At 42.7% G+C, this 20156-nt stretch overlaps 2 protein-coding genes across 2 annotated transcripts in view; one reads left to right on the plus strand and one right to left on the minus strand.

The window, feature by feature from the left end:
- Positions 1-12849, plus strand: part of taok2a (TAO kinase 2a) — a 64994-nt gene extending 52145 nt beyond the window's left edge. Inside the window, exons 14-20 of the mRNA XM_054734439.2 lie at positions 3169-3405; positions 3496-3624; positions 6105-6308; positions 9149-9388; positions 9508-9729; positions 10040-10222; positions 11887-12849. Of these exons, the coding sequence (XP_054590414.2) occupies positions 3169-3405; positions 3496-3624; positions 6105-6308; positions 9149-9388; positions 9508-9729; positions 10040-10222; positions 11887-12747 (2076 nt within the window). The 3' untranslated portion in view covers positions 12748-12849. The remainder of the gene's footprint in view (positions 1-3168; positions 3406-3495; positions 3625-6104; positions 6309-9148; positions 9389-9507; positions 9730-10039; positions 10223-11886) is intronic.
- The window catches only part of LOC107373895 (heat shock 70 kDa protein 1), a 230475-nt gene that overhangs the window by 69599 nt on the left and 140720 nt on the right, over positions 1-20156 (minus strand). The gene's annotated exons all lie outside the window — the stretch shown is intronic.

The following is a 20156-nucleotide window of genomic DNA, read 5'->3' on the forward strand; positions in this document are numbered from 1 at the left end:
AACGTGTAAATAGGGAAACAGCCGGCGAGCTATTTGCGCCGTGAGCGGTTCTGGTTCTGTTTGGGCCGCAGCCGCTCGCAGCGCTACTTCAGCAGTTATCCTCCTAGTTTTTGTCTGGCTTGCAGGCGAGCAGATTCTCGCACGAGGGGAAAATCGGCTCAGGTGTACTTATTTTTTGCACAGGCATTTGTTTACTGTGAAATAAAGTTGAAGTGCTGAAGTTTTGCAAACTTAATTTTGAATAAAACTTGAAGAATAACTGGCAATTGCTTGCTCATTTTGAGAGGTCTTTCATATTTTATAACATGCTATTTGATATAATGGTTTACAAACACAAAAGGGTAATTTATTAGAGTACTCGATTAATCGAATAAAAGATTCCATAGAGTACTCGATTACAAAAATATTCGATAGCTGCAGCCCTACTCGAATGCAAGCCGCAGCGCAGCAGCCATATGCAGGTCTCCGGCGCACAGCGCATGTACGGCCATAGCATAAGATAATTAGACAGAAAGACGCTACACGGAGGTTTTTCGTTGGTGTTTTAATTCAACAAAAGGAATTTTAAACACGGTTGAACGTGCCTGCAAGTTTAGAAAAGAAAACAGCGCTGATAGCATTCATATTTCTGGATGGTTATAACATAAAAACACCACTGACATGTTATTACCGGTCATTTGCATGTTTAGAAGAAAAGAACTGTGCTGACACAGCACTAATAAGCCCTGGATGATTAGAAAATAAAAACTGCACACAAAACATGCCTGTTTAGTAAATAAAACACACCTGTCTACCAGAAGAAGTCATTTGCTCTCATCTTCCTCCTGCACACTAAAGCCATTAAAGTCCTCTTCTTCAGTGTCGGAGTTGAACAGCCTCAGAAGAGCTTCGTCACATACCTTTTCTGTGGCGATGTCCGTGTTGCTGTCATTAGGGCTGTAGCGATGCCTCGATGACGTCGACGGCTTGATTCTAAAAATTTGTCGACGTCAGATCCGGTAGTCGACGCACTGCGCCCACTTGCTGCATCCACAGGAGTTTGTAAATAGAGGAGGAATCTGCATGTTTTTCCTCTAGTTCGCCCTCTTCTCCACCTTCACTATCATCTCCGCCAAATACCGAAGACCCGGAATAATGTCCATCCACTACTAGATTATTTTCCTGTTTTGCCCACCTTCGTCTCCCGGCAACGGACAACAACTTCCGGGGTCAGATGCGCTGCTCCGTCTCTACCGCAGATGTAGAAAATCACCGGGAGCGTTTCTCCCTTCATAAAGGAGCTTCTTTCAGACATTAGGAGAGCTGTTTTGGTGGTAGCAGTCTCTCCTCCGTGCTGGTCTGTTTGCTGCTGGGTGTTTTTGGTTTATTTAAACTTGGTAACTTGAACGTAACGTTGGTAAAGCTACTGTTAGCATTTTCGCTAACAGCTTCTTGCGTTTGGATAAGCTGTTACGTTTTGGTTTAGAGTTCATCTTTTTTTGTGGCGTAGATCTCCCTTTTATTACATTTAGAGTGTTGTGGGTTTTCGGTTTAGTTTAAAATATCACCTTGAGTTTGGTTTAACCACCCAGTTTAGAGTTGGACCTTTGGAGATTCTTATTTTGGTCCAGAACCCAGTAATCTTTGCCCAGTGGGACATCCCTAGTTATTTGTACTTTTGTTTTAATTCCCCACAGGCAGAATTAGTTTTATTATTCCCAACCTGTGGATGGAAAGGTTTATGTTTTTTTGTAGTTGTAAATAAACCTGATCATCATTTTAACTTTTAAATCCCGTTGTTGTCCCTTCCTTTTTGCACATGAGCCAAACTCCCCAGGAAGAGTCGTAACACCACTCGCCTCACGCACATAAGTGACCAAAACAAAGCAGCATGGAGACACTCCGTCTCCAACCACCTCTCAGGCAGCAGCCTGCACTCCCAAGTTCTACATGTCACCAGAACATAACCAACCAACACAATAAAAGCAGTGTTTTACAAAATAGAAGGCCTGTAGTGTTTATTCTCTTATAGGAACAATCTATCAATTTTTTTGAGGAATTTATTAGAGATTTTTTGGTTTTTATTAACTGTGCAATAGAAAAATAATCATTAGATTAATTGTCTAAATAGTCATTAGAATAGTCGACTATTCGATAAAATAATCGTCAGAATAATCGTTTTAAAAATAATCGTTTACCCCCAGCTCTAGCTGTCATCATCCCCGGGTGAAGCTGGCTTGAATGAGTTCTTCCCGCTGCTGTCTCCAGCGCCGAACCATGGATTCATTCATGCCAAGCTTACGTGCGGCAGCGCTGTTTCCTTCCTTTACTGCCAGATGATGGCCTTCAGCTTAAATGCAGCATCATATGAACTCATACGTGTAGTTTCCATGATGAGGGGGTATGGATTTGAAACAAATTCTTCGTGGTGCCGGCTGCTTGCATGTGCTAAATTAAAATGAGCACTTTCTTCCATTTCCACTTTTGACTTCCACCTGTTTCACTTTCTGCTAAAGCGCCCCCTAGTGGCAGTTGAAGGAAAATCTTCAGTAAAGCCACACCTCATTATAAGCCGCACGGTTCAAAGTGTGGGGATAAAAGTAGCGGCTTATAGTCCGGAAAATACGGTAGTTTAAGCAGTAAAGTCAAATGAAGACCCATCTTTAGTTAGCTTTCAAATGTGGAGCTGCTGCTTACACCTGAAACACAGTTATGGATTTTATGTATCAGCTAATTCTGGGTGAATCATTCAGCATCATCATCCTCTCACCGAGTGAGGGTGAGACTGTTGGCAACAATCTGTGAGCAGCATTCAAGATTCATTTCCTCGTGTGAGTTGCATGGACCTTGTTCTGTGTTGCTGGAATTTTCAACATGTTCAGACAGTTTGGAAGATGTTTTTTCTCTGCGTCTGAAACCTTCCTCAGCTCTGTGTCCATCGTTTGGAAAGTGAGAGAAATGGGAGAGGCTAGGATAGGTTGGTGACCCACAAAGCGTAACGAAACATTTTGTTACCAGTTGCCATAAAAGTTGCTCAATGTTATGCATTAATGTGTTGCAAATTATGTTGAATAATATTGTCATAGATACTTTTTTTTGGAAACCAAATGTTTCCATCTAGTCAGCAGTTGCAGCCCAAACTCTGCTAGACTTTAAGAAATGTGTTGCCGCTCCTCCGTTCTCCTCCAGGTGACGCGCCAGATTCAAGAACACGAGCAAGGCTCTGCACTGCGAGAGCAGATGTCCGGCTACAAACGGATGAGACGGCAGCACCAGAAGCAGCTGATGGGTCTGGAGAACAAGCTGAAGGCCGAGATGGACGAGCATCAGCTGAAGCTAGACAAAGAGCTGGAGAACCAGAGGAATAACTTCTCTGCTGAAGCTGACAAACTGTCCAAGAAGCACCAGGCTATCTTGGAGAAAGAGGTTGTTTATCGCATTCACACTGTAAACCGGTCTGATCATCTTCTTTTCAGAGGTTCGTCAGATGCCTCCTCTCTTTGTGTTGTCCTGCAGATTAAAGCAGCTCTAGCAGAAGAGAAGAAGTTCCAGCAGCAGATTCTAAATCAGCAGAAGAAAGAACTGAGCTGTCTACTGGACACACAGAAACGCCAGTACCGCATGCGCAAGGAGCAGCTCAAAGAAGTACTACTCATTCTTTTAGCTTTTTTCTGTAATGATTCTTTGAAGTTTACCAACTGAGATCATTATTATTGCTTTTTTATTTCTTTAATGAGTTAAGACGACACTTGCGCTACGTTCACGCTGCAGGCCTTGATGCTCAAATCCAATTTTTGAGTAAATCAGATTTTTTTATGTGGCTGTTCACACTGTGACTGAAATGCTACATCGAACTCTCGAGTGTGAACGCTTCACTGCCCCAAAGCGACCCGCATGGTCAGAAGATGAGAAGTCACACTCAGCGGAGCCAAAACCAGGCGGCGGCGTTGCGCAATATACCCTGCTCGAGTAGCGACGTGACAGTTCATCCACAAGATCAGGATCACACCTGTTAATTCTTCCGTTTTGGACTGGAAACTGTTTTAAAAACCGAACGGTTTCGCTCCTTTTTCCCGCCGTCTCCCTGAATTATTCACCGAAAATGTTCTGGTATTAACCCCCCCCCCCCCCCCCCCCGACGGAGACTGAGATCGCTGAAACGCTTCGCTCCGCTCCAGCAGCACCTTCCTCACCCATTCTCATGCTCTCTTGTATTTTTTATTCCAAAACCTAAAACAGGATGTCCAGACAGACTCCTGAATCCGTCAGCGCTTCTCCTCAGGAGCATCCACACATGACGCTCACCTCTGCTGACTCAGTGACGTAGGAGGCTGATTTAATGCGACATGACAGTTCAAACCGCAGTCGCTTTCAAAAACATCAGATATGTATCAGAATCAGTACCACTCATAAAAGTGACATGGATCAAATTTGAAAAGATCGGATCTGTGCCGTTCAGACCGTCATAAAAAAATCAGATATGGGTCGCGTGTGTGGAAAAAGCGTATTTGATGCACTTTTTCCTGCAGTGTGAACGTAGCCTTAGTTTCCCTTTGGGACTAATAAAGTATTTTTGATTTTGAGTTATTGTGCTGCTCCAGACAGACACACGTAAACATCTCATCACTAGTAGAGCTGATGCTTCAGCTTTAATGTTCAGCGTAGGGCTGGGCGATATGACGATTTTAGACCGTTTTACGATCTACACATCTGACGGTCTGTCATTTTTGAGAGACCGTTTTATCACGATTCACAGCTCTGCTGTTGAATTTCTGCCTCTGAATGAAAAGGGAACTTACCTCAGGCGAATGACACGCCTTTGTTTGACCCTTAACCAATCAGAGTGAGTTATAGTAATATATTAGTGCCCCGCTTGTTTTCATTTGTGTGTGAACAAACATGGCTTCGGCCGCGGCTGAGCGACAACGAGGTTTTCGTTCCGAAGAGGAACGCAGGGTTTCCTTAGCGCGCGGCGCTAACAACTTAGTGACGTGACATGTCTCGGAGAAAGCGTAAAAACACGTTGGACGCTTCTTCTGAAGCAGGAAAATATCACCGCTTCTTAAGCAGAGCACGACGTCGCCTCGGCTCGTCCACCCTCTGCCGAGCCGGACTGAGCTCGGTCACTGGGTCGATGGAGCTGCCCCGTGACAGCCTGATGGAAAACAAGCGGGCCGGGTTTCATCAGACTCGTAGTTTCTTGTTTTTGCTGGGACCCCCTGTATTTTACCGCTCCCTCCTGCAGTCTTCCCCTATTAACATTTAAAATGATTCTCTAAACTCCATGTATCAGTAGAAACAATCTCTGCCTCTGCCAGCTGCAGTAGATGTAGTCTCCAAATAATAAGAGGTGCATTCATCTGTGTATCTCCTTCGATCCACATTAGTGATATTCTCAGCACCAGAACAGTGAAGCAAAGAAAGATTCCTGAGTTTGTTAGTAATTTTATTTATTAGGTGCATCTAACCTGTGCTATTTTTCTCTGAAATGAGAACAAATCAGTGCTTCTATGGGTTGTCTCCAATCTGCACTGGAAAATTTTACTTTATTTAGAGACTTGTTGCAGAAAATATTCAGAATGTGCAGTTTTTTGCTACCACAAGCGATCTCTGGTCCAGCCGCACATCAGAGCCGTATTTGAGCTTAACTATCCACTACATGAGCAACTGGGAGCTACACAGTATTTTGAACAAGTTAATGTTTGCACAATACGTTTGCAATTGACATGTTTGCACTTTAAATATGTTTACGTTTTTAATTTATGTTAAGTTACTTGAAAAACTGATTTTTGTAATTGTTTCTCTCAGGGCTTTTATCATCTCTGGTGTGAGTTTAAAATATAAGTGTGTTAGCACTGTGCTGATTATCCCTAATATGAATAAATGTTTATTTATTCAATGTTTCTCTTCTTTAATACGCAATTGAAGTTATGCTATTCATGGATAAAAAATCGTGATAAAATATTGGAAAAATCGTGATATTCTATTTTTGCCATATCGCCCAGCCCTAGTTCAGCGTTTTCAGTCTATATGGTCTCTGGTTTAAATGGAATCAGCGGTTACCAGGTTTCATCTTGGTTCCCTTGCCACTTGTGTCAGCGTGCTCTTTGCCGTGCTCTCGGCAGGAACTCAGTGAGAACCAGTCGACTCCAAAGCGGGAGAAGCAGGAGTGGCTGATCCGCCAGAAGGAGTGTTTACAGCAGATGCAGGCAGAGGAGGAGGCCAGCCTGCTGAGAAGGCAGAGGCAGTACTACGAGCTGCAGTGCCGCCAGTACAAGAGGAAGATGCTGCTGGCTCGCCACAATCTGGAGCAGGACCTGCTCAGAGAGGTAACCTTCTGCCGGAATCGCTGGAAAGTTCAGCTCTTGTAATTCGTGATAGAAAAACGTCTATTCCACATTCCTCAAGACTACGTCACCAGAGTCCTGGAACAACAGGGTGTCCGCGGGCTTTTAAAAAGTATTAAAAAGTGATAAATAAAAATAGTCAAATTTAAGGCCATTAAAAGTGTTAAATTTGGTCTCAGAGGTATTATTTTTTCCAAATTAGGTATTATTTTTTTCAGACTATCAGATGTCGTATTCTGAACATCGACATAGAAATATATTCCGAATGAAATGTTTTGAACGATTATAAAAACAAAACAAGCCGATTATTTGCTCCTCCCACTTGAGCTGCCTTGAGTTGCAAATGAAGCGCTCCTCCCAGTGTTGCCAACTTAGCGACTTTGACGCTATTTCTAACAGCTTCTCAGACCCCCTTCTTGACTTTTTAAATCTTAAAAGTACCTAGCGAACACCTCAGAAACATCTCTGGTAACCCTTAGCTACTTTCTGGATAACTGTCGTCGACATTTCCTGCAAGTTAGCTAAACACTCCGCCTGCGCTCCGGACCGTTCTTCAGGACATTAGGAAATGGAATGATGTAGTGATGTGTCAGTCGCTAAAGACAGCTCTCGGAGCCGGCTCCTTGTTGGAGTAACCAGAGTGAGTGACACACACACCGCACCTGCGGACTCCTGAGCCGATAAAAACGGCTAAATGTGCGCGTGCGGCACGCTAAACACACGTGCAGCTTGCCCCTGATTGCTGTGAGACCGGGTTGGGGGGTGGGGGGTGCAGCTGTGGTTGGGACAATTATTACATTAACTGATGGACCTGTAAATAAATAGTTTATAAATAAGGTAGAAATAAGTTCCTCACGCTGATAAATAACGAATCTCTCTGAGGACACGGTGCTAGTGCACTCTCCTACAGCACCTTGACATGACTCAATAAATGTTATGCAACATTTAGTGAACAGCAATTTGCATGTATTTGTTATAAATGCCACAGTATAATTCTTGCTGTCAGTATTTGCAAGATATTGGTATTTGGGTCTGTACTGGTTAGACTTAAATGAGTTAAACCAAGGTTTATAGCCCTTGGGTCATAGACTATGAGCTATAAGTATATTGGTCTTTTTATACTGGGAATCAGGAGTTATTTTAGTGATCATCTTGTTTCTTGTTTATTTTTGCCCTGATATTGCCCTGAGCAGTTTTATGACTGAATAAAAATAAAAAAATAAAAATCTACATAAATTGAAAAATCGTCTTAAATAATCGAGATCTCAATTTCAGTCACAATAATCGTGATTATTGTTTTTGACATAATCGAGCAGCCCTGCTTTAGCATATCCGGTCACATAATGATGACGTCATATTCAGTTTTCGTTCTGCATCATTTCAGGCCTCGTGCTCAACTGAACCGCTGAACAGAAGTGCCTGGCTTATTTTCTAAGTAAAATAAATATGTGCAATACGTTGTCAACATCAGTGAGTCTCTAAGTCTATTCTTTTTGTATGTTATATATGTTCAAATATGTGTAAATAGGTCACTGATTAACACTTGCAATTTAGTGTTGTGATGGTTTTAAAAAAATTCTGAAGGTAGTAAAAAAAGTATTAAAAAGTATTAAATTTTACTTAAGGATTGCTGTATATACCCTGAACAAGGAAATCCCACTTCACTGCACAACGCGACCAAGAGATGAGCACAAACGCACAGTAAACACAGACTCTGAGATTTGAGGAGCGCAGCTTCGAACGCAAGAACAAGTTATGTCCGAGCTAAAGGGAAGTCTGTGACGGCGCAGCATAATCTTTAGTGAAAAGAACTTGATTGAGCCACATTACCGCCACGGTCTGTCCACCTAGCAACGGCCAAAGGCTGCCTGATGCCAGCTCAGCTTTGTGGCAAGTAGGTGGCATTGTTTCATGATAGAGGCCGCGTGTGTGTGCATGCACGCATCAACCACTGGATGCATGTATTCCTTCATAGATCACTAGACCTTAGCTTTCCTCTTAGAGGTGTAACGATTCACGGGGGGGGGGGGGTGTTGAACCGTTTCGGTTCAGCCTGTTCGGTTCGGTCCACTTGCGTACCATTTCGGTTCATTTTCCAATAAATAATGAATTTTTATTTGCGTGATTTAAGAGCAGTGGCTAAGAGTTTCTGCATGGACGCTGTACTGAGTGATACATGATGGCTACACGCGCCCGATCTCCGTTTAAAAAATGTTATCTGCAAATCCGCCTTTCAGAGCGGATGAAACCAGCTGGCTGTCGCTGCTACTGTGGAGCCTGTAGAGACGCTGAACGGAGAGTGGCCCCTCCCTCTCTTCTCTCTCACTGTGCCGGCACGCAGCGGCAAAAATGTAAACATGTCTGCTGAACTTTCCTCTGGGAGAACTGATGTAAAGTTTTCATCTTACAACAAGAAATACGGCGCGGAGGGAGTCGTTATTTAATACGAGTTTTAAAGAAGAGACTCAGGGCGGTGTGAGGTGAGTATTTAAGGCTCGCTGTAGAATTAAAAACACTGAGCATCAACAGTCAAACACAACACTTGTCTGTATGAGCGCGACACTCATAGCTGCACAAATAACCTGTGAGATAATTAAAGACATCACGCTAGATCTGCTGCCTGTGATGACACCTGGTTCTGCTCACTACAGGAGCCGCTTCAGGTATAAAATAAATAAATATAATAATATACCGAACATTTATCGAACCGAACCCTAAAGAACACCGAACCAAATGTGATTTTAGCATACCGTTGCAGCCCTATTTCCTCTGTTTAATCAGATTTTTTGAGTTTATTAATGTGGTCCTTGTTTCCCCACCAGGAACTTAATAAGAAGCAGACTCAGAAGGACCTGGAGTGTGCCATGTTACTGCGACACCACGAGTCCACTCAGGAGATGGAGTTCAGACAACTAGGGGTGGTGCAGAGGACCCGGGTAGAGCTGATCCGCACGCAGCACCAGACTGAGCTCACCAACCAGATGGAGTACAACAAACGGCGCGAGCAAGAGCTTCGACAGAAACACACAGTGGAAGTCCGTCAGCAACCCAAGAGCCTCAAGGTACCTCCGAGGAGTGGGGTGGAAAAGATTAGGACTCTAGAATTTGGTTTTAAAACTATAGACCAACATGAAAAAACCCTTTTAAACAAACTAACCTTTCTTTGTTCTTCACATTTTAGTCTAAAGAGCTGCTTATTAAGCGCCAGTTCCAGGAGACCTGCAAGATCCAGACTCGTCAGTACAAAGCTCTCAGGAACCACCTGCTGGAGAACACCCCAAAGTCCGATCACAAGACCGTCCTTAAACGCATCAAAGATGAACAAACGCGTAAACTGGCCATCTTGGCCGAGCAGTACGACCACTCTATCAACGACATGCTGTCCACACAGGCTGTCAGCAAGGCAAGAACACTCACTGCTGCACACGATGTCACACACCGTTACACACTCGCACACCTGGAAGTTGGTCGTGTCTGTAATCAGATGACATTTAACAAAATGTATTTACTGAAGAATTCCCTTCCGTTTTTTATTTTTTTAGATAATAGTTGCATTTCTTACCATAAAAACAGTAAAATGTATCTTAAACGTTGTGAATTCTCCAGACAAACGTATTTATCAGCTAAACTTGTTCTTCAGAAACCAGCTAAATAAAAGGTCCCACGTTAAAACAACTGGTCCTCTCTGATCTGATGTCGGTGTTTTGCTGCAGCTCCGGCTGGATGAGACTCAGGAAGCCGAGTATCAGGTGCTGAGGATGCAGCTGCAGCAGGAGCTGGAGCTTCTCAATGCCTACCAAAGTAAAATTAAGATCCACACAGACGCACAACACGAGCGGGAGGTGAAGGAGCTGGAGCAGAGGGTGTCCATCCGCCGAGCGCTGCTGGAGCAGAGGGTACGACTCCTGACCCGGATCAGTTTACACCGTAGTTCTACAGTATACAGATACAGGTCGTTTACCTTTGTTAATAGTTGTGTGAAAAGATAAAAAGCCAGGGACGACCACCCCAACGATGCTCAGGTGGATGTAATCCTCTCTAAAGCCGGGCGTACACGGTGCGACTTTTTCACTCGTAGCACTCAGCTTCAGCTCAAACTGTACGACTTCCTCGCAGAGCAGATCTCACGAGTCATGTGCTCACACTGCACGACCCAGTTCTCGGTTGCGACCTGACTGCTCACACTGTACGTCTGGTAGCAACACGTCGGCCCTAAAAATATGCTAAAAATAGCCGTTTTTACTCAACACGTCAGACTTTTTTGTCTTGTTTTGCCTGTTGTCCTTCGGGAGTGCTGCAGGAGGACACACAGGGATTTATGGTGGTTGGATGAGGAAAACGAAATAAAGAAAGTAAATCTGTGTTTTGTGATCAGTTTAATTTGACATGAACACGACAAACACGCTTTCTTGACAATCTTTGAGTGTAAAAAAAATGTGTAGAAACAAAAACGAACAACGTGTGTTATTAGGGAAATAGCGAGCGGCGTTGATGCAGGATTGCGCATGCGCCGTGAGTGGTTCTGATACATTTTGGGTCGCAGCTGCTCGCAGCGATACCCTCACGAGGGACGAGCAAAATATTAAACACGCCAGAAGTCCGTGCGACCTCACAATTGCTGATCGGCAGCTGGTCACGTGGTGTTAATTGCCTCTCGTAACCCCCTGTACACTACACGACCGCTCGGCGCAAAACTCGCCCCGATCTCGTGGATTCTCGCATGAGTGGAAAATCGGCTCAAAAAAGTGAAAAAGTCGCACAGTGTATGCCCGGCTTAAGCGAAACGAGGAGAGGCAAGCAAGCCTTGCGCGCATCCACAGGCAGACCCTATTAATCGATGCTAGATAAATGATCAGAAGAAATGGTCTTTACTATAGCGCCTCTCAAGATAAAAATCACGAGGCGCTTCACAAAAACTAAAAATATAGAAAAGAATTTAGAAAATGATTATAAATATGTTTAAAAGAAGCAAAAATAGACAGTTGTGATTAAAAATTGTAAAGAAAGGGAGAGTGAATAGGAAAGAAGGAAATCAGTGGATCCTGAGGAAGGTGATGATAAAGGAAGGAAAGGACAGAGCCTGGGGAGAGCCCTGCTCTGACACTGGGATCCAGCGGGCCCTTCTGCCATGGAACAGGGTACTGGAAGTCTGTACCTCTTTAGTACCGATCAGTTACCTTCAGTAGGTTAGGGTTGGGGTTTTTTTTTGTTTGTTTTGGTGCTAAATTTCTCTACTTTTCTAATTAAAAAGTCTGTTATTAGTCGTAAAGCTCCGTTTGTCCTGCTGCTGAGAGTCACATGACCAGGGTTTTAGTCACATGACGAGGGACCAGGTGGTCCTCCCCAGTAAACTGTTTCTTTATGTTCCTGTGAAGAATGAAAGTGGGTTAGTTTTGGTTTCCTTCTACATCGTCATTAACTCTTCATGGCTCTGTAGAGCTCAGAGGGACTTTTTAAAGTCTTTATTTTGAGAACCACTTAACTTGTGGCTGTTTTGAACACCACAGACCTTTGTGTTGTCACTAAGACCATAACGATGTGAATGGTTTGTTTGTGTCAGATCGAGGAGGAGTTGCTGTTTGTGCAGACGGAACGCTCAGAGCGGATCCGGGCTCTTCTGGAGAACCAGGCTCATGAGATCGAGGCCTTCGACACGGAGAGCATGCGATTGGGCTTCAGCAACATGGCGCTGACCGGCATCCCAGCCGAGGCCTTCAACCAGGGTTACCCGACCCCCAGCCCCTCCTCAGGTTCTGGTGGCTGGCCCTCCCGGCCCGTCCCACGCTCCGGCAGCCACTGGAGCCACAGCGTGCAGAACTCGGTGGCGGCTCCGTCCTGGCGCAGTCAGAACAACAGCAGTGGAAGTTTTGCCCGGGCCGATTCGGTGGCCACCCACTGCGCTCTTGGCAGGGACAGCGAGATGAACAAAGGCAGCAGAGGTCATTCCATCTCCTCCTCCTCTTCCTCCTCCTCCCACCTCCAGCAGCACTACCAGCACCACCAGAGCACGCCGCAGCTATACCGCGACGACCGTGACTCCAGGGAACGCGAGCGGCCCCGTGAGTGGGTGGGAGGAGGTGGACACTACTCCCACCACTCCCAGGGCCTTCACCACCTCTCCTCTCACGCCTCCTCCCAGTCCTTGGCTCTCTTGCCTCCCCCATCTCAGCCTCCTCCCATCTCCCTCTCAGCCTCCTCTCCTCCCTCCTCCGCCTCTTCGTCCTCATCATCACAGGGGGGCTACGGAGGTGGGGGCCTCAGTCTGAGCGTACGAGGCCCTGGCCTGATGGCCCTCAGAAACAGCCCCCAGCCACTGAGGAGGACTGCCTCTGGGGGAGGTGGAGGGAGTGATGGCGGGCTCAGCCGCAGCACATCGGTCACTTCCCACATCTCCAACGGATCTCACCTATCCTATTCCTGAAACCGGACTACTCCCCCGCTGGCCGTTGAGCTTCTAGATGGCGACAGGCTCCTCCTCAGTCGTCGCCCCCACCCCACCCCCACCCCCCCACCCCCCCCCACCCCCCGAAGTACACTCAAACATGTAAATTTAGCTGAAGCGTGCAGGGAGCTTCAGATGCCTTTGAGTCTCTGGGTTGTAAACTCGGAGTTGCACAGAAGCAGATATCAGAAACTAGAAGAAGAGCTGGTGGTTTTGTAACACGCTGAATTGCACAGTATTGATGGTTTAACTGTTGGTGATTCGAAGCTGCAGGTGTCTGGATGTTGTTGATGTTTAAAACTTGTTTTTTCTCTGTTTTAGGTTTGTGTTGAACTGAGCTACAAGCGACAGTTGTGGAGCTTCCACTTGGCCTGCGGTGCTTTAAATACCACTGTAACTATGTAAATAATGTAATCCAGTTCTTGATTTCTAAGTGTTTCCTACGTTCGGAGGGCTCGGGGTGGGAGGGGCTGCACATTTTTATTTGTAGTGAGGAGAATCTGTATGAGCGGGGGGGGGCAAAAAAAAACCACTGCCATGTTTTGTTCAGCTGATAAGAAACGGTCCCGCCGCCGCTCTCAGACCCTCTGATGGAGACGTTCTGCTGACGTTTCCTGTTTCCGGTCAGGAGGTTGAGCAGAAGAAGCTGCAGCTATTAGGAAACGCTCGCTGTGCCGTCGTCTCCAGACTGTACTGATTTGTTCAGAGACTTTAGTGTTTCCACACGATTAAAAACCTCGGAATTAGTGATTCTTGAGTGAACATTCAGCAGGAATGTTTTATTCACCAAACCGTTTTAAATCTTTTCTCTGTTCAGTCGGTCGGGTTAGACCTGTAGTTACTTTAGGTTCCCAACAACAGTGTCCTCTTTTATAATATTTAGGTGTACAGGTACACAGATGACTGTAAACGGAGCCGGTTTTTAACTCAAACTTTTACTAGTTTAGCTTACAAAAGGTTAAATATCTGTCACTAACAAGAATTGTTTTTAGTTTACTTCAGAGTTCTGCTGTTACCCTTTTAATCAAGTTTGTTTCCTAAATCCATTCTGCAGTCCACCTTCTGTCACATGTTTAGGTTTAAAGCTGCTCAGATTCATCACATCTTCGGTTTTAGGCTGAATCCAAAGATGTGAACTTAAATTTAAAACCGAGTTGCCAGTTTTAAATCGATCCTATCAAATGAATGGACTTCCTGTTGAGATCGATCGTGCATGTGACCAAACCAGTTTAACCTAAAGCTGTTTGTTCCTGGAGGATTTTGGTGCAACAAGCACCGACCAGACGTTGCAGAGCAACGACTGGAACGTTTGATCTGCTTCCTGCTACCTGACTGGTAAAACTAGAAAACCCATCTGAACTCTCCACCAGATGCTGCAGGTGTGTGTGTTCGTGAGTTGAGCATTCAGTCTGGGAGTGTGTGTTTTACACAGCTGAAGGTTTTCCCCAAACCCCACAGTTGTCTGCATCTGTAGATGAGATGTAGATGTGCTTTACAAACGAGTACAGTTCAGTGCATGGACCTGGCATACAGGCGGTGTTTGTACAGATGAACATGCACACTACCTATTTATAGAGATGCATATAAATGTTAGTTACCTGCCTAAAGCTGCAGGTGAACGGAAGATTGTTCACTGTCCAAACTTTGATTTGCATTGAACGTAACTTTGTACATAAAAGCACTAACTTTAAGACTGTGTTAGAGTAATATGATTATTTTGTCACGTGACTTAAGCCAATTTGTACTAGATGCAGACAAAAAGAGGCCATTGTTATAATTACTACTGCTGCAGTTGGATTATTAATGTTCTGCTCATTTTAGGTTTTTAAAATGTTATTGCCAATTTTGACCACTAGGTGGGGATAAAGAGCAACGTTACTGTGATAGAGCTATAAGAATTCACACGTTTTGAAGGAGGACTACCTTTCCCAGCATTCCTGTTGAGGTCTCAGGGTGGGAGTCTCCGGTTCTGGGCAGGGCTGCGTTCTACTTTTGATTTTTTATTCTTCAGTTTGAGCCAGTATTAAAAGCTGGGAAACAGCTTGTTTTAGATGCTTTTATTACATTTGTGCCATGTTTTATTTTTAAGTGTTTATTTTATTTTTCAAGTCACATTCTTTAAGACACTGTAAATGCAAAATATGGAGCCCAAGCAGTTTCTGGTGTTGTATCAGTAAACATTAATAGTTCATATGAGTAAATTGTGTTGAATACAAGCTGAACTGGTTTTTGTGGCTCTTAAATGCATGCTTTTGTTTTCATAAGTATACTTGTGTCATTGTGAAAGGATTTGTTTAAAAAGAGAACATGGAGTCGTATAAAAAGCAATAAACGTGATGTCATCAGACCAAAAGTTATCCAAAGAAAACGTCAAATTACAAAAATGTCAGTTTAGCAAAGCAGGTTGTGAGTAAACATGAATGTTAACAAAACTAAATTAGAATGCTCTTTAAAGTGAGAAATGTTACAAAATAGTCATTTTAAATTAAATTCAGGGAGGATAAAAATCTGCAGTGAAGACCATGCAGTAAGGTAGTGGCACCTTTTAATTTTGAGGGAAATTGTTCAAGTTTACATTAAAGATCAAAATAAGTGAATTAGTTCAAAATGAAATGCCAGAATGGTTTTCTAAATGACCAAAGTACAATTGGACCAGACGTCTGTCTCTATCAAAGTAGGTTTAGTCAAATCTGGCAGAGCAAAATCTAAGCGGCATAAAATAAAACTAAACATTTTAGAATTAAGAACTAAAACCTGCTAAAAAATAAAACATGAAAATACTCTAAAAGAGATAAAATGATGTCTACATGAACCATGTCTGTTTGAGTTCCTCTGTTTAATGTCGACTCCACGCTTGTTTGATGTATTTGACACAGTTTGTCCATGTGATCATTTCTTCCTGTTTTCCTGAGTTTTAGTTTGACTTGGGGACTCCGGATCAGATCTCCACTTCGTGTTTTTCAACAAACACCTCATGTTTGATTTTTGCACAGTCTCGCTTGTCCGGCTGCAGCGAGCCGGCGTCCGTGTGATCAATGCTGTCTCTAGTTGTCATGTCTACCTCATTTGCACTGATAGAATGTTCGAGATGATTTTAGAGAAGAAAATGTTTCTTTCTTGGATTTTTTTTTTTTTTTTTCATTTTTTCTGTGCAAATGTTGACCAGGCAATGAATGAGAGCAGGAGTACAAACTGACGTGTTTGGAGTTAAAATTCAAAAAAGGGTAGATATTTTTTGCTGACATCACTGAAGGACGCGTTGGATGTGAAGAGAGGATGGAGATGAGTGAAAAGATGCTGTTTGTGGAAAGGTTGGATGAGAATCTGCTGGCCTTCGATAGATAAAATGTGCTTTAAAAGTTTCAAACTATGAGATTTCACTTTGCCAACTTTATTTTGAAATGCCAACCATTCCATAAATGTGACTTTATTTCAGTAAAGCTGCACCAGGAAGATAAAATCACTACGTCTCCTACAGAACGACTAAAAGATTTAGGGTTTTTTTCTCCCTGAACCACATTTTGTAAACATTTTTTTCTTTCCTGTTATCTGGTAAAACAATTGACTATTCAGCATATTAGGAAAGAGGGGTTTTTGTCCCAGTATTCATTGTGTGTCTGCTGATTTTAAACAAATTTTAAGCCTAATTATTTAATGTTACTGATCTTTTGTAAGCACTTTAAACATCACAACTTGATTTTTTTTTGTAGCTAAAAACAATGAAAACTAAAGTCATGTTTTTATAGATTTATTAAAACACTTCCTGGTGCAGTTTCTCTTTTTAAAAAAAAACGAGACCTCCCCTTGTGACGGTTGTGATGTTTGTGGCCAGCAGGTGTGAAACTCCTGGCAGGAGTGATTGTGAGGATGATGGGAGTTGATGCAGGAGTTTGAAATGTTCAGTGCAAAATGGCGAAATGTTGGAAAAGGAGTTGTACAGAAATGTAACAAAATACTTTTGGAGAAATAAAATAACAAAAACATATGTGAGTTTGTTTTTATTATAAAGGACGTTTCCTTGAATTCCTGTCCAACAAAATAGACGTCAGAAGCATCTTACCTGGGTGGGGGTCATGTTATCTGCTGATGGGAAGTCCACCGTCAGACATCTACCAGGAGCACTTCATACTTCCTGCTGAAAAACTTTATGGAGATGCTGATTTCATTTTCCACCAGGACACAATTACTTCATTGTTTACGTAAGTGATAAACATGCTGGTTGTGTGGAGTCAAAGTGCTAAACCCAGCTAGCTACAACACCTCAACATGAGGGGAATTGATGCCCTCCAGTGGTAACAAGCTGGAACTACATTCTGGTTCTGGTAAACTATTAATTTGGAGGGAAACTATTTCAGCCTCATTTCAGTTCAGATGGAAATTTTTCAAATCTTTGTTTTTGTGCTCTTGGGAATGTTGATATGATTGAGGAGAAGAGGGAACTACATTTACAAAACTGCAATGTAGGGAAAACGCTTCCTTTAAATCCTTTCAAAACAAAAAGCTATGGCGTTGGGCGTTTGCAACGAGGGAACTCGCTCTAACATTTGTTTCTCTTATTGAGCTAAAAACACAGAGAACCTTATTCATGTAACATTGCTAAACAGGATGGTTGTGTGAAGCAGTGACGTCTTTTTTTCATGTCCTGTCTGGCTGTAAGTCAGAGTAGATGTCTGAGTGCCGAAGATGGGCCTTACAGGTGGAGCTGTACTGCTTCAGCTATACTGCCACGCCTGATACCAAAACTTTATTAGATATATATTTCGGTTGTTATAAATCCCAACGGACACGGAGACAGAAATGAAAGGGAAATGGTGGAGATGAAAGGAAGAGGTGGGGGAAGAAAGAAAAAAAATCACAAAAATAAACAATGAAGGATGTAGAAGAATCTGCTTCTAGACCTGCAGATAAAGTAAAAAAAAAAAGAAGGGGACACACAACAACACAACAGAACCAAAAATATCACTGCACCAACCGCATGAGGGTACAATAACAGTAACATTTTTTTCTGAAAAGCACACGGTAATAATTCATAGTGTATTTAGTGCCAACCACAGCCAGCGTATTTGTTAAATATGCCCAAGTCCATACTTGAGAGAGCACCTGTGTGCTTGTGTGTGTAAGGTTTCTCTTGTAAGGAGCAAAATGTAATTCTCCATTAAGACCTGGGAAATTAGTAGCTTTTAGTGTATAAATCCAAAATGATTCTCTCTGCAAGAGTTTTCTAAGCCCATCTCCTCTAATAGAATGTTTTATTTGTTCAATCCCTGTGATTTTAAGAGAGTTACAGCTTCTATGATTTGTGTCTTTAGAATGCACTGCCATAGGATATAGAGGATTACCAGATGTGATTGCTTGTTTGTGTTCTGCAAGTCTTGTTTTTAACTTAAGTTTAGTTCTCCCAGTATAGAAGCAACCACATCTAGTTCTAGTCTGTAGACCACGAACGAAGTGTTACAGTTGATGAATGTATTAATGTAAAAAGTACGTCCTGTGAAAACATCGGCAAAACAGTTAGTATTAGTCATGTTGTCGCAGTGAACACAATTTCCACATTTATAGTTGCCTTTTCAAGTTGATAACCAAGTTTTTTGTTGCTTTGGAGGAAGGTGACTTTGAACAAGTTGATCATTTAATGTTGGGGCTCGTCTGAAGCTGATAGTAGGAGTATCTGGGAGAGCTTCCCTAAGAACACTGTCACTTTTCAGTACGTCCCAGTTTTTTGTAATTATTTTTTTGATCTTGTTGGCTTGATCACTGAATTGGGTCAAAAAATAAACACCATCTGATCTTTGTTGGTTCTTCTCTTTAGGAACCAATAGTTGTTCTCTTGGCAGGCTTTTATTCTTATTATAAGCTTTGAGTATAGTTCTTTGCTGGTATCCTCTTGTTGTAGAATCACAGCATTTGTTTCAGAGCCTTTTGGTTCACCACTCAGCAAAATCCACTAACCTAAGATCTTCACCATGAAACCAGAAACAAAAGGAGGAGGCTCACTTTTAGTGAGAGACTCTTGCATGTTCTGTTTTGTGTGTTTGGCTTTTTGGAAGACCACTGACACAAGCAATATTATTAATGTGGTGTTTGATAGGAGACTTGTGCACCACGCCAGAGGAGGGTAGAAAAGCCAATGACTAGCAGCTTTACTTTAATATATTGAAAAGTAGTCCGAAAAAGACTCCAGTTTGTGTGTGTGTGTGTGTATATATATATATATATATATATATATATATATATATATATATATATATATATATAGTCTCTTACTAAAAGTGTGGTAGTGGTAATTAGTGGTAATGAATCAATCACAGAGCCAGCCTCACAGTTTGTAGATTTTTTCATTAAACCATTTGTTTCAGAACTTCCTTCTTTTGTTCAAGATACGCAAGTACTGAACAAACTGAATAATATAAGGAACATAGGACCTGGACTTCCTTTTACTATGGATGTGGAGGCGCTGTACACTAACACTGACCACACAGAAGGACCAGAAGCACTAACCTATTACCTGGACCAAAGACATTCGGAAGATATGCCTCCTTCTTCTTTCATCCTTCAGCTGGAGAAGTGGACTCTATGTAACAATGTGTTTCTGTTTCAGAACCAATTTTATAGACAGAAAAAGCTACAGCAATGGGAGCATGTTTCTGTCTATGGGACTTTGGGAAGAAACATGTATACTCTGATCGTAATGTCTATGCTGATAAGATGATGTGGTGGGGAAGATACATTGATGACATTATTCTGCTGTGGTCTGGGTCAGAATCAGAACTACTTCAATTCCATTCAGATCTGAACAATACTAACAAAAGTTTGAAACTCAGCCCAGACTTCTCCTCATTTGAAATTCAGTACACACAATTCAGAGATCAGACATACATGGGCAAGACACATGACAAGAATTGGTGACTGTGGTCCTTCGCAACACGAGTCGCGCCACCTTAATAGATGAAAAGGGAATTGCATGAGGATAAATTGGGGGAGGGAAAAAAAGGCATACCAGAGTTACTCCCGGCAGGGCGTAGTTTTACTATGAAAAAAAAAAAAAAACGCCTCAAACATATAAGCACGAACATCACAGTTCACTACATGAGACTCCGCTAGGGAGATGCCTGATGCTCTTTCACTTTCCAAATGATGGCCCCACAGTGCTCACAGGAACATTCAGCATTCTGGAAATGCTCCTATAACCATTCCCATCAGAATTCAATTGAATTCTATTCAGCTTATTTATAAAGCTCCAAATCATGACAGGAGTCGTCTCAAGACACTTCACAAAGTAAACATTCCAATACAGGTCAGTTCATTAAGCCAATTAGTAAAAAGTTTCCCATATAAGGAAACCAGCAGATGTCATTGAGTCACTGACTGGTGTCAGTGTCTTTACAGCA

The sequence above is a fragment of the Nothobranchius furzeri genome, chromosome 5, assembly GCF_043380555.1.
Source record: "Nothobranchius furzeri strain GRZ-AD chromosome 5, NfurGRZ-RIMD1, whole genome shotgun sequence".
Classification (NCBI taxonomy): domain Eukaryota; kingdom Metazoa; phylum Chordata; class Actinopteri; order Cyprinodontiformes; family Nothobranchiidae; genus Nothobranchius; species Nothobranchius furzeri.